The 18,070-nt window shown below is 30.8% G+C and overlaps 1 protein-coding gene and 1 pseudogene across 5 annotated transcripts; one reads left to right on the top strand and one right to left on the bottom strand.

Annotated features, from left to right (window-relative positions):
* The first annotated feature begins 707 nt into the window (after window positions 1–707).
* On the top strand, window positions 708–3,012 carry LOC124828137 (uncharacterized). 5 transcript variants are annotated; one of them, XM_047301374.2, is made up of 2 exons: window positions 708–864; window positions 1,575–3,012. In XM_047301374.2, exon 2 carries the CDS (start codon window positions 1,632–1,634, stop codon window positions 2,679–2,681), a length of 1,050 nt encoding a protein of 349 aa, XP_047157330.1. In that variant the 5' UTR covers window positions 708–864; window positions 1,575–1,631; the 3' UTR covers window positions 2,682–3,012. The 5 variants fall into 5 exon arrangements, with proteins under 5 accessions (XP_047157330.1, XP_087948406.1, XP_087948405.1 ...); XM_088092280.1 differs by having other exon boundaries at window positions 719–864; window positions 1,579–3,012; XM_088092279.1 differs by having other exon boundaries at window positions 729–913; window positions 1,579–3,012.
* Window positions 3,013–10,262: 7,250 nt separating this feature from the next.
* LOC124828126 (protein LONGIFOLIA 1-like) lies at window positions 10,263–15,446 on the bottom strand (annotated as a pseudogene).
* Between the last annotated feature and the right edge of the window lie 2,624 nt (window positions 15,447–18,070).

Here is an 18,070-nt window from a genome sequence, read left to right as displayed (position 1 = left end):
ATCTGTAGAAACATACTTTACCTAAGATAGTATTAATCAAACATCTCATGTAATGTCTGCTTTTCTTCATAAAAATTATATCTTCTCATAATATAAACATTATATAATAATTTCATTGCTATATATATTTATTATATGTATTTGTCACATTGTTTGAAGTATGCTAACTATTTTGTCTTGCTTCTATGGCCCCCCACGTGATGGTTTCAGAAACTAAATCTTTTGTAGTTGTCGATAAAGCGTAACTAGCCGCTTTTTCAAGCGTGTAGCGAATGGTCCATCCAGGTTATTAATTGTGTTCCTTTCTCACAAATTTATCATACTGTTCGATAAAAAAAAAAAACTTACAGTTTTTATGCTTTACCGTAGATCATATAAAGTTTACATAAGCAATTAGAGCAAGTCTAATTCTGCATAAGATGAATAATCTTCTCAAAACATACAAGTAATTAACTTTTTTGTTTTAGTTACTGTTCCATTGATGCAGATTATTCACCACTTGAAAAATGTTAGTCAAACCCTAGACATTAATGATAATTCAATGAAACTCACTTATGGGCGTTTAGACGACATAAAACTTTTTAACATTAATTATGGTGATTAGTGAAAACTATTGCTTGAGCAGAAAATGATAAGATGAAAGATTACTAAATTTGTTTGACCAATAGGGTAATATCTCACGTGGCCACCTATGTGCCACTGCTTTATCTTTCAGTGCAGCGTGGTCGGTGCCATTCCGGCATCTTCCTTTTCCAAGCTGCAGACTCAACCTCACCATTTTATTCTATGCAATCAAAGAAAACCCCAACTTTGAAAAACCCTTCATAAAGAGTTCCAGATTTTGGCCTCAAAGCTATATATAAGGTGCACCCTTCGTCCTTGCTTCTAACAGTTTGCATGACATCAATCAGTGGTAGGTTTTCGTGCGTGTTTTTGCTACATACTACTTATCTTATCATCTACATCTAGGGTTTATCCATAACCCTCTTCAATTATGCACGTTTTCGTTGTGAAACTTCTTCTGATTATTGTGTCTGCGTTGAACAATCACACGGTAGTCGTTGCACCCCACTAATTGCTTTGACTCATTATTCTTGCCTTGCCTTTCTCTTACTTTAACAGTATTTTTCCACAAACATTTATCTGATCTGAAACGGGCATCTTTTTAACGAAATTGCTTATTTTTTTTGCATATTTTTATGTGTTCTTCTTCTTTACTTATTATCCTTTCCAATCCCCTCGAATTCATCACAATAGAGTATGCTTCTGTTCATTCTCTAACCATGGCTAACAGTTGGCCAGTGAGAAATCTCTTTGTTGCCATGTGTTCTTCTCATATCCATATAAGAAACACTGACCTAGTTTGTTATATTCAATTTAACTCTTCCAAATTGAAAATTTGAAGAAAAAAGCAAGGAGCTTCAGCTCTTGGAGAAGAAAATCAATTATCAATTAGATATAATCTTCATCTTCAGTAGTTCTCATGAATAAGAAGTTCAATTTTCATCTATATACTTATCTCTCTCTACATATATGTTCTTATTTTTTCTCAGTCTTGACTTGTTCTGAATCAGATAGGGTGTTTGGGAGGTTGACTGTTGAAGGTGGAAGACAAGAATGAAAGAAATACAATGATCAATAGTATAAAAGAAGCAGATTTTCCACTGAAACAGGAAGGCGTTTCTTCAAGTGATCATGAAAAGGCAAAGGCTTCATCGAGTTCATCTTCTCAGTGGCTGAAACTGAAGGATCCAAGGATTGTTCGTGTGTCTCGAGCCTTTGGAGGAAAAGACAGGCACAGCAAAGTGTGCACAGTAAGAGGGCTAAGAGATAGGAGAGTGAGGCTTTCAGTGCCAACAGCAATTCATCTCTACGACCTCCAAGATAGGCTTGGACTGAATCAACCCAGCAAGGTTGTTGATTGGTTGCTGAATGCAGCAAAGCACGAAATTGATGAACTTCCGCCACTTCCAATTCCTCCAGGTAACTTCACCCTTGGTTATCCATCTCTTGTTGCTTGTAATGAAGTTAGCACCTCTCGTGAAGGTTCAGGCCAAAACACAAACACTTTGTGGAAATCAAAGTCAGGAGAAATGGTTAGTGATAAAGCAAATTGGATAAACAGAAATGAAGAAGATAACAGTAATAATAATAATAATACTAATACTGCTGGTGATTGTGATAATAAACACTGTCATGGTGCACATGTTTTTTCAAATAATCTCTTGCCAAGACCAAACCATCCTTCATTTTTGGGGTTGATGAACACCATGCCATCACTTGGTTACCAATGGGAGACTAATTCAGGTGATGTTGCTCAATGGGCAAACCATGGATTTGTTAATCAAACAGATATACACAGCATTAATGTAGTTCCAATCCCCTCAACTTTGGCTCTATCAACTGGGAATACTACTACTCCTCAGATTTTGGTGTGTCCTTCTGGAGCAACACAGCCATATTTCCCTTCACATGTTGCAGCAATGGAGATGAATGCGAGACAACTCAACCACTATCAGATGCTGACTTCAGGATCTCAAAATCTCTTCGCAAATTCATCTCAACAACTCATGAGCCAATCTGGGAAAGTGCCGTTCAGCTTGGTTAGGCCTAAACTTTTCCATTCTCCTAACAGCAGTGAAAGTCATTCTCGTAAAGACCAGGATTTTCCTTCCAAGTGATGATGCGCCATTAATGCTGCAAAATAAAGTTACAAAAATGCTTCTCCCTACAAATTAATTATGCATGGATCTTGTTCAGAACTGTGGGAAGTTCATCATATTGCAAAACATTATTCAAAATTTTGGCTTCCGTTTTTGTCAAGTTATGGTTTGGTTTTCTGATTTTCCATCCAGTTCAATCTATATAAAAATGCCATGCAAATATAAAAGAATGAGAGCTGTTCCTGAAGTGCTAATGTGATTGCTAAGCTAAAGAGAACTCATGCTCGGATAAGTTCAGTCTCTTTTCCATGTTGGGAGATGGAATAATAATATTATCGTTTTCATTGTTTCTTTTGTGATTTCTTTCTGGTTTTGTGTGTTTGTATGGACAGGATTTCTCATGCCCTTATATACTTACTATTAGTTAATTACTTTCTTATTATGTTTTATTATTCTTTTCATAATATATATATATATATATATATATATATTCTATGAGATGGAACATGGCAAATGAAAGTATACCTAATTTTTTTCGAAGTGTACAAACACCAGCACAAGAAAACTGATGCATATAGATACTTATTTAGTTAGGTAGACATTTAGAGAGAGATTAAGAAAAAAATTGTAAAGACATCTTGAATTTAAATTATAAGTGTTTTTTAATATAAAGAGTTTTTTAAGTAGAGGAATTTTCAAAATGGCTTCTGACTTTATATTTAAACTGCCTTTAAATATACATAAGAAATAATAAGATCAAGAAAAAGATAGAGAAAAATAATGAATATAATGAGATATATATTAATTTTTTTGCTCGTGGAATCTCCTGCTATAGTTACTCTATTACATTAATAATCATGAATTCATTTGTTGAGAATGGGATAAGTTATAATGTTAGGATTGTTTTTTTTTTTTTTCAGTTTCATCATTGAATTGAAATGAGCCTCAAAAGTAATATATTCCTTTTTATTTATGTTTAAAATGTTTTGAATTGGAAATAAATATCCATTTTTATATATGTTTAAAATGTTTATGACTCACCGGTGAGGAATCTCTATGATATTTTTTTAGTAAAGAAAACTCAAAACCTAAGATAATTTGTAATGAAAATTCTTTACATGAATTAATATTAAAAGTAATATTTTAATAATAATTTTACATAAATGAATTTTGAATATAAAAGAAGTTATTTATTTTAGAAAATTTCTTTTGAGTAACCTATACTTATTTCTTTATATTTTAAAAAAAAAAGTTCTTTATATATGAAATTATTTTAATTTTAAGAATATTGAACTTATATTAAACTATTATTTTTATTAAGAAAAAGCTGGAAGAAATTCTATTTGAAATGTTTTCACATTATCTAAATCCAGATCAATTTTTGTGAATATATCACTTACAAACACTATCAAAGGTTCAGAATAATCTCAAAATATTTCAGCAAAAAATCATACAAATTTTATAAATGTATAATTTTCTAGCATTATTGACACTTTATTGTTGTCATCAAAATTTGTATACGAATTTTTATAATAATGTAAAAATCAATAATGATATTATCATGGTAGAATATGATTTTTTTTTAATATAACATTAATATAATTTAATTGGAATTCATTTTATCATCATTTTAATAGACCATTAACCCTATATATAGTTGTGTTTTAAAATAATTAATGTGCACAACCTACAATTACTCCTAGAAGAGTTTATGTTTAGATTATCAGTTGAACTTTTATTTTTTTAAAAAAGATACTGTGAATGAAATTTTAGGAGTTAATTTGTTCAGGTTTATTAGTGGAATTTTATTTTAGTTTCAAAAAAATACTGGTATAGTTTATTTTAAAGAAAACTGACGCAGTAAAATTCTGAGTATTACATATGAATCATTAAGATTTTAATAACGATTAAAAAATTTCTTTAATAACAGTGTGTGAATTATTCTTATTATCATTAAAATTTAGATCGTAGTAATTATATATGCAGTGCATCTTAAAAAAAAACACTATAAGAGTAGAGTGACAAATTTTAATTAATAATCATGAAATAACTATTGTCATTTATTATTTTTAATATTGGTTCTACCTACAATAAATAAAAATTCATTTATAACCTACAATATATGGCTTCATACCATAACAATATAACTAAAACTTAATCATAATGAAAGATGAATAATTTAAAAAATTATAAATAAATTATGTAATGATCAACTATTGTAAACAAACTACACAAAAAAATAAAATCAATCAAGTTCATAAACTAATATAATATGTATATCTCAATGTATTATAAATGTTAATAAAATATGTTGCAAAATAAATATGTTTATTTTGAGGCAGTCAAGTGTTTTGGAATTAAACAAATATGTATATTTAAAAAGTTGCAAGAAATAATAATTTTACATTAGTTCATAAACAAATGAATTATTGATTTAATCTATTTCAATTATGATAGGCAGGATGATTGTCATTAATTATAATTTGTAATGGTTGTACTTGCAATTTTTAATTTCTTTATAATAAAATATAAACATAATTAAGACATTTAATACACATAAAAATCGAACAAATATTATTTACTTAGTGTAATTAATTGATGTACCTTTCAAAATTTATATCCGGATAAGTGCTAATAACAAAAAAAAAAACATGGTTAATAGAATTATATAAGCTTAACTAATATAATAGATGCAAAAATATTTACTTTCATTACCAATAAATTATCCATTTAAAGTATGTGTTGAAATTCATGTGCAATTAGAAAACTCAACCAAAAATGTGATGTAGGGATACAAGGATATAATGTATTAAAAATTATAACATCCCATTATAATAAAAAAAACTATTAAATAAAGTTACTTATGTGATCATTCATAAACAGGTAAGATAGAAATATAATTATTATATTACACTAATTCATAAAGCTTGAGTATAATCAATTATATACACACTATAAGGAAAATAGAATTCTAAAACCTAATTAAGGTTCTAATGCATCGATCTCTCACTTTATACTAGATCAACTGGAATATCTTCCTCTGCTCCTACCATGGTGATAATCGCAACAAGAAAAAACAAACAGAAAAGAAATGATAAGCTAATGTACCAAAAGATCTTTCATACAATAGAAATACATTTGTTAACATACAATAGAAATACATTTGTTAACATACATACATGTTATATCAATTCATCCTAAGACATACAACTAGGCATTCTAGACTTGATTGTCTGGACAAAGCATTGATGTAAAATCTTAGGGAGTCATGCACTTATGATGGCCTCTACTGCTTTGCAGAGTCATTGGCAATGAGTTTCATCCTACCACATATAAGATTAGTCTGTCAACGCCTTAGGCCGAAGTAATGCCCCTAGACTAGGATCTCCTACTCTCACCACATGTCTCACCCTTCTCTACTTTAGATTGGATAGACATTAGAGTTTCAGGATAATCTCCAACGTCTGGACTCCCACATCAATACAGTACACTATTACATGCCGCCAAAGATTCTCAACACAAGGTCCATGGAATTACGCAAAACATTGATACTATATCGATAAACAAAATTCAATAACACCCTTATATCATACTTTAAGAAACATTATACACCACCATATTCATCAATCATCAACATATACAATATCCACACCTATTTGATTAACATTTATAAAACAATATTCTAAACAAAATCCTTTTTTGAAAGTACAGGAAACTTAAAGAAAAATATATGCAATTTACTAAAATTGATTAATTAAATATTGTTTCCTAGTAACAAAACAATTGGTGATGCAAAATATACCTAATTGATACATGAATTAATGTTATTCAATGGACTACTTGTTAATTCAATGAATGAATGAGTTAAAGATTCATGAATCCATACAATTGATATTTCACCACTCATCCATAAATCAAAATATACCTAATTGATGAGCTCATGACTAATAACGATATACCAAGTTGAAGATATACTAACAATTTGAAGAGTGTGAATGACTTCTACGCCAACTTCTTGCTTAAAATCCCCTTTGGGTTTTGGTCTCATTGAATCTTTGTGTGGGTGTAGTGACAATTCCACTGATTGCCTATTATGTTGTCATGGTTGTAATGATGGGGTTATTTTTGGTGAGCGTCTCTCTAAATCAAACTTCTTTTGTAGTTGGGCTATTAGCCCCTATTGTAATATGTACGCATCTAACAAAATTAATTGCATACAAATTTAAGCGTACAATTTTTAAGTTGTACAAAACTTAATTATATACAAAATCATGAAGGGTCTATTAGGAATTATGAAGGGTCTCTTATACAAAAGTATAAGCATGACTAGACAGGACACCTTCTACTCACCTTTTACCCTTAGTTTATTTAGTATTTTTCTTTGATTATTGCTTTTGGACACATCCTTTCTCATGTGGGGATCCCCTTTTCAGAATAGACGACGAGCTTTGGAGAAAAAAAAATCAATTCAATTCAATTCAATTTTTTATTTTATTTTATCAGTTATCTCTTTTTTTTTTTATCGGTTTGATTTTGGATACCCTTACCTATAGGAGGTATTATCGGTTTGATTTTAGATAATAAGTATTATTTTAGGAAAATTATCATAAATTTTTAATAGACGGTAGCATATAATAAAAAGCTGTGGCATTAGCACCTTTGGAGGAGTTGACCCTAACAAAAAACAAAGAAATGAAAATTTGGTAAAAGCAAACGAGCTGTTTATTTTATGAAATATAAATATATTTTAAAGTCGCCTACAACTATAAGAAAATATTGTAGAGAGATATATATCTTAGATATATTAGGTTTTATGTCAATTAGGAAAATATAATCATAGTTTATTTGTTTTGTCACCTGTGTTAATTCACTTTGATATTTAAAGATTTAGTTGTGTTAAGTCTAATTAAGTTACGTAGTATTTTATTATTTTTATTGATGATTATTTCAAATGCACTGGGTTGATTTTAATGAAAAATTGTTTTGAGTTATTTTCTATATTTCAATCTTTTATAATGAAATTAAAACTTAATTTAAGATTTTCATTGAAACTTTGCGAAATAATAATAATGGTGAATACCTTTTCTATTCTTTTAATCCGATTTTTCATGACATTATTTATCAAACTTCATGTGTATATACACCTCAACAAAATTGGGTGGTTGAGTGCAAGAACAAACATCTTGTTGAAATAATTTGCACACTTTTAATTCATGGTGAGATTTCTCAACATTTTTCTAATGTATTCTTAGTACAAGTTATTTTATTAACTACATGCCTTCGGTTTTAAATAACAAAATTTCTCATTTTATTTGATTTTCTCATGCACCTATATGTCCCTTACATAATAAAGTTTTTGGGTCTACATGTTTTGTTCATAATTTTGATCTTGCTCTTGATAAGTTATATTCTAGATCACACAAATATGATTTTTAGGATTTACTCGATCACAAAAAACGATATTAGTGTTTCTATTTTTCTCTTAACCATTATTTTTTTTTTATTTACTTGTGTCTCTGTCTACTACAATTGACATTCTTATAATTTGTGATCCTCCATTTGTACCTAATCCAATGTCAAATTCTCCTCCACCACCACTTTAGGTTTATAGTTGAAGATATTATTCTCAATAACCACCAAGTGACTCACTTCAAGTACCAACTATTTTGTCTCCTCCGACTCCGACAACTAAGTCTGACATTCGAATTACCCTCCGTAAACGAATATGTTCTACTCCTCTTCGCATTATATTGCTTTTAGTTATCATAGATTATTTTCACCTTTTTAAACTTACCTTAGCCCGTTTTGGTTAGTGTCATGCCATACTAGATGAACTAAGTGCTCTTTAGAATAGTAAAACTTAGGAGCCCGTCCTATTACTGTTTGGGAAATTTGTTGTTGGTTACAAGTGGGTTCTTGCTATCAAAGTTGGTCCTGATGGTACTATGGATTGCTTCAAAGCTCAACTTGTAGCCAAAGGTTACACACAAATTTTTGGATTGGATTATTGTGATACTTTTTCTCGAGTGGTAAAGATGACTTTTGTTCATTTGTTTATAGCCATGGCTACTCTTCAACAATGGTCTCTTTATCAATTGGGTGTCAAAAATGCTTTCCTCGATGGAGATTTGCAAGAAGAAATTTATATGGAGCAACCTCCCAAATTGTTGCTCAGGGGAGTCTTCTGGACTGGTATGTCGTCTTTACAAATCTTTATATTGCCTAAAATAGTCTCCTAGGCTCTGGTTTTGGAAAATTGAGTAGCATTGTTAAACAATTTGGTATAACTCAGAGTGAGACAGGTCATTCAGCCTTTTACCATCATTCAAGTGTTGGATGTCTCCATTTAATAGTATATGTTGATGACATTGTGGCCATCATGACATCTCTAAGATGAAACAACACCTTTGTCACCATTTTCAGACCAAATATTGTGACAAACTCAAATATTTCTTGGTTATTGAGGTAGCTTAATCCAACGATGGTATTGTTATATCTCAAAGGAAGTATGCATTGATATTTTGGGAGGAAATTGAGTTGATGAATTCAAAATTTGTTGACACACCCATGGATCCTAGTGACTCTTACCAAATTAGGGGGAGCCTATTTCAGATCTTGTGCAGTATAGGAGATTGGTTGGGGAAATTAAATTACTTTACAATTACTCGTCCTGAAATTTTCTTTGCAATCAGTGTAGTGAACCAATTTCTCATGTGAAGATCATTGGAATACAATCATCCATATATTAAAGTACATTAAAGGATCTCCTGGAAAAAAGTTTGTTATATGGTTCTAATAACCATAAAAAGTTGTTTGCTATTAAGACGCTGATTGGACATGACCTCCTTTTAATAGAATATCTACTTTTGGGTATTATATCTCCATTGGTGGTAACTTGTCGCAAGATCTAGTGCAGAAGCATAATATAAAACTATGACCTTAGCAACTTGTGAACTTGCTTAATTTAAATAATTGCCTAAAAAGTTTGAATTTTGAGATATCACTGAAATGACACTTATATGTGACAATTAAGTTACTTCTCATATCAATTCTTATTTTTTCTTTCATGAGAGAACTATATACATTGAGATTGATTATCATTTCATTTGAGAGAAGATTGTATTTAGAGACATCAAGACTATATTCGTCAACTCAAATGATCAGTTAGTAGATATTTTCACTAAATCTTTATGGAAACTGAGAATTGATTATATTTATAACAAGTTTGGTATATACAATTTATATGCACTAACTTAAGAAAGAACGTTAGATATATTGTGTTTTATGTTAAGTCATATTATTTATTACATATTCATTTTTATTTGGGCTTAGTCCACATTCTCATTATTATAAATATATTAGTATGTGTATTTTCTATACAAGGTAGATTAATTCTATATCTAGTTTTACTATATTCAAAAATATATTCAAAAATATATAAAGGTTGATTAATCCTATATCTAGTTTTAGTGTATTCAACAATATATAAGTGGACATTTCTTTGTTGAATTTAAGATTGAACGTAAGAAGATCATGTCATTGATATGTACATTTATCTGCATTTCTATTTGTATTGTTTCAACATACACTATAAATCCATGCAAAAAAAAATGATTGTAGACATTAATGCTTAATGAGTTTAGACAGGAAACAAAATCTAAAATTTCTATTAATTAGCTTATTTTCCCCTCCTCAAAGTATAAGTATAGGTAGAAAAGAAAGTTTACAGATGAAGGCTGAAAATTATTTCTCAGACCATTAGCCAGAAGTCCTACTTGGAAAATAGCTGTTGTCTGCAGTGCTTACCAGAATGGTTAGGTAGTTCACTTCTCACAACTTCAGTTATCAAATCTTTGAAGATCAACCGTTCAACATCCAACACAACATTTGGAATTTCCATGTAACTGTTTGTGTAAATTGAGGGATAGTGCATCAACTCTTCCCACAGGAGGCTTGTCATGTTCTCATCCTCGTTAATCAGTTTGTCATTCCTATTTTTATGTTGCAACTTATCAATTTCTATGCAAAGCTCATCCAACAGCAGCTCCCCACTTATTTTTCTACTTACTGGCTGATTCGACTGGCACCACGGAGTAGAACTTTCCAATATCAGTTTCTGAGCTAGAATGTCACTAACAACATCAAATATTAGCTTTCTTTGCATTTTCTGAGGACTACTCAGCCCAGCCATTTTCTTGGCATCGTATTCAATGTTGAAACAATTCTTGTTTGTCTTGATTTGCTCTAGAGCAAGGAACAACTTTGGGTTTATAGGGTGACTTGATGAATGAAAATCGTAGCTAGAGCTTGGACTGCTGAGAAGCCCTGATGCTAACAGTATTTCTGATATATATTTATGGTCAGGATCATTGTAGTCTCTGAAATTGGTAAATCTCTCATCATTGGAATCAATTTGGTGGAGAATTTGAACCAAATTTTGAGTTCTACTGCTGAAGTTGGCTTTTGCATTGTTGGATAAAAGCGGGAGATGTTCTGACTTCTCCTCACTGCTATCATAAAGAGTATCATCTGTAGAATTTGAAGAAAGTCAATAATATAACATGTAACAAAACCTGTTTAGAAATGTATTTTGTCGAATGATTCATTTTATAGACGATTGTGGACTGATTCAACATTCTATGTTTCTCAGAAGTGAAGTTTGTAACGTACCTAAATCTCTTGTGATGTCTGATTTCTTTTTGACCGGTGAAGGTGGTTCTTCATTGTAGAAAGCAGCATCAAGAACAGACACGGGGCTTGGTTGCTCTGCTGTAACTATTTTCTCAACTTGAAAGCTTTCCTTGCTCAAATCTTTTGCTGCATTCTGATCAATGAAAAGAAAAATATTAAACCAGCTGATCTAGTTGCAAGAATTCAAAGATGGGAAGAAGATATACTAACACTTTGATCAGTTTGAATGACTTTTACGCCAACTTCTTGCTTAAAATCCTCCCTTTGGTTTTTGGTCTCATTGAATCTTTGTCTGGGTGTAGTACTTGGGGAAGATAATTCCACTGATTGCCTATTATGTTGTCTTCTGTTACTGCATGATTCTGATGATGGGATAGTTGTTGGTGAGCGCCTCTCCAAACCAAACTTCTTTTGTAGCCTTGGGCTCTTGGCCCCTGTTGTATTGTTGGAGTTGGTGGCGTTTTCCCCATTGATTACTTGAGCAACTTTTGGGGATTGCAACAATTTTGATGTTCTCATCTTGTTGTTGCTCTTATCCACCGAGTGGAAGGGTTGGCCAAGGGAATCCTTGGCCTGTCTGATGGCTGGACTGATACCCTTTGCTGTTTTCCTGTCAAGCTTCTCACCCACTATTCCATTTGCAGTATTAGCAGAACCAAACTTGCCAGTTTTTCCTGCAGCTTTTTCTGGTTTCATGGTGAAAATTGGTGACTTACTACCCTGGGTTGAATTTCTCATCTCAGAAGTGGTGGATGCTGGGTCCTTCTGCCGTATTCTTGGGCTTTTAACCACAGAGTTTTCACTGAGACTGTTATTACTCCTATGGTCAGATAGAGAATTTGAAGTCTGGTCCCTTGTAATCTCAAATGATTCTTTATATCTCTGCATTGCATCAAGAATCTGTTTAAGCGCTCTGAGATCCTTTCCAGAGTTTTTGAACTCTATATCTGCTATCCTCTTTTCAATCTCCCCATATACAGAGAGCGATTGGTTTGATGCTTTTGCTGAAGATTCACTTCTCTTTGAAACCTGTATTTGAGAACCTTGGCTTGCTTCAGATTCTAGGGAAAACCGTGAATAGGGTGTCACATTGAGGATTGAAGCATCCCTCCTAAACTGAAGAAAGGTAGACCCTTTCATTGATGCACTCTCATTTGTGCAAGATTCTGCATCTGACTCATTTTTGCTGGAACATATCCGTGGTTGAGTATCACATGCTTCTGTACCATCTGGGAAGGTTTCTAGTCCCATCAACCTTGCTACAACACTGGATGATCTTCTAGAAGTTTCTGGTTCCTGCAGCTGCTTAAACATTGTGCCAGAGCTACCATACCCTTTCTGTAGACCCTTCAGAAGGCCACGACATTTTGTTCCTTCATTGAAGCTTTTGATGGATCCTTCTCTGCTGTCCAAGGAAAGCCTTGGGAGTTCCTTAGGTTTTCTAGCAGACTTTAATGAATCTTGTGTGTCCCTCCCGTCATAAGAGAGTCTCGGTGAATCCCAAGCAACCATATTTACAGGTTTTGGGGGCTCCAAAGGCCTGGGAGAATCAACGTGTTTCAAGATTCTACCTTTCTTTTCCCCTTTAGCCACAATTTTTACAGACAATCCTTGAACATCTCTATGCATTGAATCTTTCACAATGTCATAGAAATCAAGGGAGTGAGGGCCTTTGTTGCCATGTTGCTTCACTTCTATTTCTGGATTAGAATTCTCTGGAATTTTCATTGGACTGATTATTGATGGTGGTTCTATCTGAATTGCTCTGCTGAACTCCAGGGATGACATGCTAGATGAACGAGAAGATGAAGACATTGAAGTTCCTGATGATTCTGTGGAGAATTGTTGATTCTCTCCTGCAACCTTCACATTCTTTCCCTGCAAAGCAAACTTCCATTCTTAATTGTTTCTATCAAGTTTATTGTTTCTCTCATGATTTAAACTTTTAGCCACTTTTCTTACCATTGCCATTTGAGTTGTATTATTCACCTCTTTCATCTGGTTCCTTGTTCCACCTGAGAAAGGAAGAGAATTTTTAGTGGGAAATAATTTGAATGAATATCTTGTGAAAACATTAATCCAAACAAAGTCTTCATTCTTAAATTCTTTCTGATATATATATATATATTGCCAGGTTCAAAAGGTATGTCTTTAAAGAAAGTAGCATCATCATCACAGTTCAATGTAACAAGTTAAAGATTAACACACGGTTAAATAATAAATAGTTTATTTACGTATGTAATGATAATTATTAGCTTAATACACCTAATTTAAATGTATGAACCATCATGCTCAGTACCAAAAACAATCAAGCAAAATTTTTATACAATAATTTATCTATATTTATCATGGATTTGAGATAAGTATATGGAGGCAATCATGAATTGTTATATAAGAACATTTATCGTACAAGGAATCTTAATTTTTTTAATGGAAAAATCTGAACCTGTACTTACTTACAGTAATGCATTTTTTAGCTGCAAAGGTTATGCATGGTAACAATGAGAAAACATTTTTGCAGAACCATGTGCTACCTGGAAATGTATAAAGTCTGCATTTGTCTGTATTTGGTTAAAATTATTTGCTTTACCAGCTTCTTCGGACACATTGAAAGGAAATTTATTTCTCCATAATTATTTCAACCAAACACTCATCTTATATTAAATGAGGAAAGTGAAATAACTACTGGGAATGGTAAGGTACAATTTTTTTAAAAGAAAAACATATCTGCATCCCAGGCACTGCTAAAGAATGAAAACTGACATTCTAAAGCATTTAATATTTAAACATCTGAAGAATAGGTTTCATATACAATGGAAATGGTTTCTACATTATCTTGAAACAATGATTCAATTTGGAGAATGCATCCATGATTTAATTCGGAGCCACTTCAAAGAAAAACAAAAACTTTGTTTTATATTGTTACTAGAGGCAGTGAAAGAACTTTTACCAATGACAAGTTAGTTAGCTATCACCCTTCTCATCCCATTAAAATTTAACATAAAGCTGAACACAAAATAACTAGTGGGAAAAAAACTGTGACATTAAATGACTGACAAATTGCAAGTTGATAGGGCCAGTCCAATTTATGTTGAAAGAAAGAGATTTTACTCAATATACATGCCAATCAAACTTTGACAATTAGTCCCTTTTATTAATGTCAACCAAAAATTGTCATTTAGTCCTTTATTTAAGGTAAAGTTTATGAATATCACATAATAAAAAAACTATCAAGTTAACATTAATACTATCCAAAGCATCATCAAAATCAAAATGCATATATAGCAATAACATATATGTTGCAGATCACATTACCTTTAGTTTGTATGTTCTGATTGTGGCTGCTACCTTGTTGGGCTGTGAGGAACCTGTGGCGGTCAAAAAGCTGAAAAAAGCCACTGATGCACCCAATTTGCTTCTGCAATCTGGATTTTCATCCTTCATTGTGAAGACCTTTTTAGACATTTTTTGGCTACCCTTCAACTTTTCAGAGTTCACAAGGCCTGATTAACCACCATCCTCCTCCCACAAAGAATAAATTAAAGACCTTTTGTTCTGGGGTAGAAAGAATTTGAAATGTGCCCAGATGCTTCAGAAGGAGGAATTTCTAAAAAAGATGATAAATTGATAACATCAATGCATTGACCTGAACTTGCATCAAGCTAGGAGAAGACTTGGTCATGCAAATTTCATGCTTTTTTTATGTGTTACACACATGACATGTGTATGTGCATGTGCATGTGTGAAGGGAAGAGAATGTCCAAAACCTTGAATGGAGAAAAGAGAGATAGAAAGCAGAAAATTGGAGAAACTGGGTGATGTTGGGGTTTGGCACAGCAGAGAAGAGAATATATATGCTGCAAAAGCAGAACAGAAAGAACAAAACAGAAGTAGAAACCAAGCAATTCCAAAGTGATGCAGAAAAGAAGAGGGAAATTTGTGAGACCCAAGAAGAGATGTTTTTCTTTCTTTAACTGAGCAGAGGAATAATTTTTATCTTAGTTTTCCTTTCTCTTGCAGAAGATGCAGCTGTTGAGGCTAAAGAGTGTGAGAGAGAGGAATTGAAGTGTGTATATATGAAGAAGGCAAGTGTTGAAAATTTTGCCCCAAGAATAAACAACTCGCAGAAACGCCCTTTTCTTTCATTCACATTACGTAAGAGAGATGAGAAAAAGAGTGGTTTTTGAGGTGTCAAAATCAGAGAGCATGAGACAGATAAGCCTTGTTAAAAAATATATATAAATTCTTAGATAACTAAGTTCTTTTAATCATGTTTATTAAAAAAAACCCAAATCTGTTTACTGTACAAGTATTATAATATGCACCTAGAAAAGAAGTATTGGAGATATCACCAAAGAGGTAAAAAAATGTTAATTTTAAAAATTTATTAATAATAAATTATAAGTAATTCCATCCATTTGAGTATTTTCTTATATGTTATTTTAATTTTATTTAATTTTAGTTTTTTAATTCACTTTTAAACTTTCAATTATCTTCATTTTATGTAGAAGTTGATTTTAAATCTAATTATTAGTGTTACATTTTATCATATTAGAATTGGTGTGTAATCTAGTCATAAGACATATCATTCTTAAAATATTTTCTATTTAAAAATGTTATAAATAAAAATGGGAGTTAAAAGTTTTATATTAATAAAAAATTTAAATAATATAAAAAAAAAACTCATATCATTAGCGGTAAAAAATTATAAAATAATTTTGAAATAAATCTCTTATATAATATGAGAAATTATGATAGTTAGGTTTTATGAGATAGTATAAGGGTGTAGAATTTAATGAATGAGATAAAATTTATTTGGATATTGTTTTATTGAAAGAAAAAGAAAGAGAGAGAAAGAGAGGTAGATCTGCTGTGGTTGTATGCAGACACAACAACGTGGGTGGGTCTGTGGATTGGGCCTTTCTGAAGGACCATGTGGAGTTTGTCAGACCAAAACCAAAAACAATAACAAAACTACTATTTATATATATATATATATATATATATATATATATATATATATATATATATATATATATATATATATATATTCTCATCTTATACTTCAAACTTCGACAACTTCTATTCATTATTACTATTATAAAATTCACATTTTTTAATATTTAATCCAACTCACAAAATTGGTCAATTTGTTCATCCACTTTTAATTCAAGTTTTTAATCACACCACTAAAAGAAAAAGTAATAACATTATTTATAATTGACCAACATGTTTAACAATTATATGTATTCTATAAAGTATTTTTTTTATTATAGCAGACTAAAAATGTCAGTAAATCAATAAATTTCTATGGAATAGATTTTAGAATAATTTTAAACTTCTGATCTTTTTAATAAAAGTTACCTTTTAAAAAAGTATTTAATTTTAAAAAATACTCTATTTTATTTTGTTTTGATATTTTCTATATAAAATATTAAAATAATTAATAAAAGAAAATAGGAAGGTATAGCATTATTCAATTTTCTACTGAATAAACATTGCATTAAATTGGAAAATAATTGTGTGAAGATTTGAGTGTGGAATTATTCCTGCAGATTATTTAAAGCACTTGTTCAACCATTCCCATACATATCTCTCTCACTTTAACCAAATTTCATTGTTTCAGTGCAGAATTTAATGCAAGAAAATTGCACCTTATTTAAGTAAATTACACTGCTCATAAACATAAACATTCCTTACTACTTTTCCATCGACTTTTATTATTTATAAGTCATTTTTAAAATTGTAAGTTCAATATTACTAGTTTTTTTTTTTATCAATTCCCCTAATTTTCAATTAATTTATATACTATATTATATTTATGCCTCGTTTTGAAATTATCTTAATTAATAATTACTATTTTATCAATTATGTATACTTTGATTTTTGTATATATCTTTATAACTACTTCCTACAATCCTTTCATCTACTTTCACGGTTGATATATGAAAAAGGACAGTAACTTTTTATTCTAATATATATCATGAAATAGGTATAATATTTTATATTTGTTACTTTCATCTCCATTCTATAATAAATGTAAGAAGTATAAGTTAGTTAAATATTCGATAAAAAATATATATATCATATTATCTTCACTTGTGAAAACGACATATTAATTTTATTTTCTTTAACGAAGCCATCAATTTAAAGAATGAAGTATTTTATCAGAACAAAAATTTACTACATTTCTTGAATTTTAAGTCACAAATTTTAGAAACTAATAAAAGTATATTACTTAATTATGTTTTTAGTTCATAAAATTTAAAAATAATTTAATTTTATAAAAAATTGACTTATAATATAAATTTCATATTATTTATATATAATAAATTAATTTTAATTTTGATTCAATTTTACAAAATTTGTAAAATGAAGTTTGCTTTTGAAGTATATGTTAAATATATGATTTTGTTTATATAATTGATGATATTTAGTATGGGAAGGTGGATAGTAGAATGATTAAAAAAGGGAATGTGTAATGCATTTGAGAAGTGTGGTACGTGAGAAAGTATGATGCAGGGCCAAATAAGTACTAAGTCATGAATAGGTTTGGACCATTTGATGGCCAAAATGTTGAATTAGAGGATGAAATCGAATTTAGAGGGAACCTATGCAAAAAAATACATCGTTTTCGTCGCAGGCTTTTGGTCCTTTTTGCCACTTCTACCAGACACTATCACATGTTATTAATTTAGTGCCGCATCTCCCTGTCA

This window comes from Vigna umbellata, chromosome 6 (genome assembly GCF_029865625.1).
Source record: "Vigna umbellata cultivar VRB3 chromosome 6, Vumbellata_1.0, whole genome shotgun sequence".
Taxonomy (NCBI): Eukaryota; Viridiplantae; Streptophyta; class Magnoliopsida; order Fabales; family Fabaceae; genus Vigna; species Vigna umbellata.
Note: the sequence above shows the minus strand (reverse complement) of the source record. Positions and strands in the feature narration are given on the sequence as shown.

Coding starts and splice junctions, on each gene's coding strand:
- LOC124828137 (XM_047301374.2), top strand. CDS start 1,632: ATGATCAATAGTATAAAAGAAGCAGATTTTCCACTGAAACAGGAAGGC.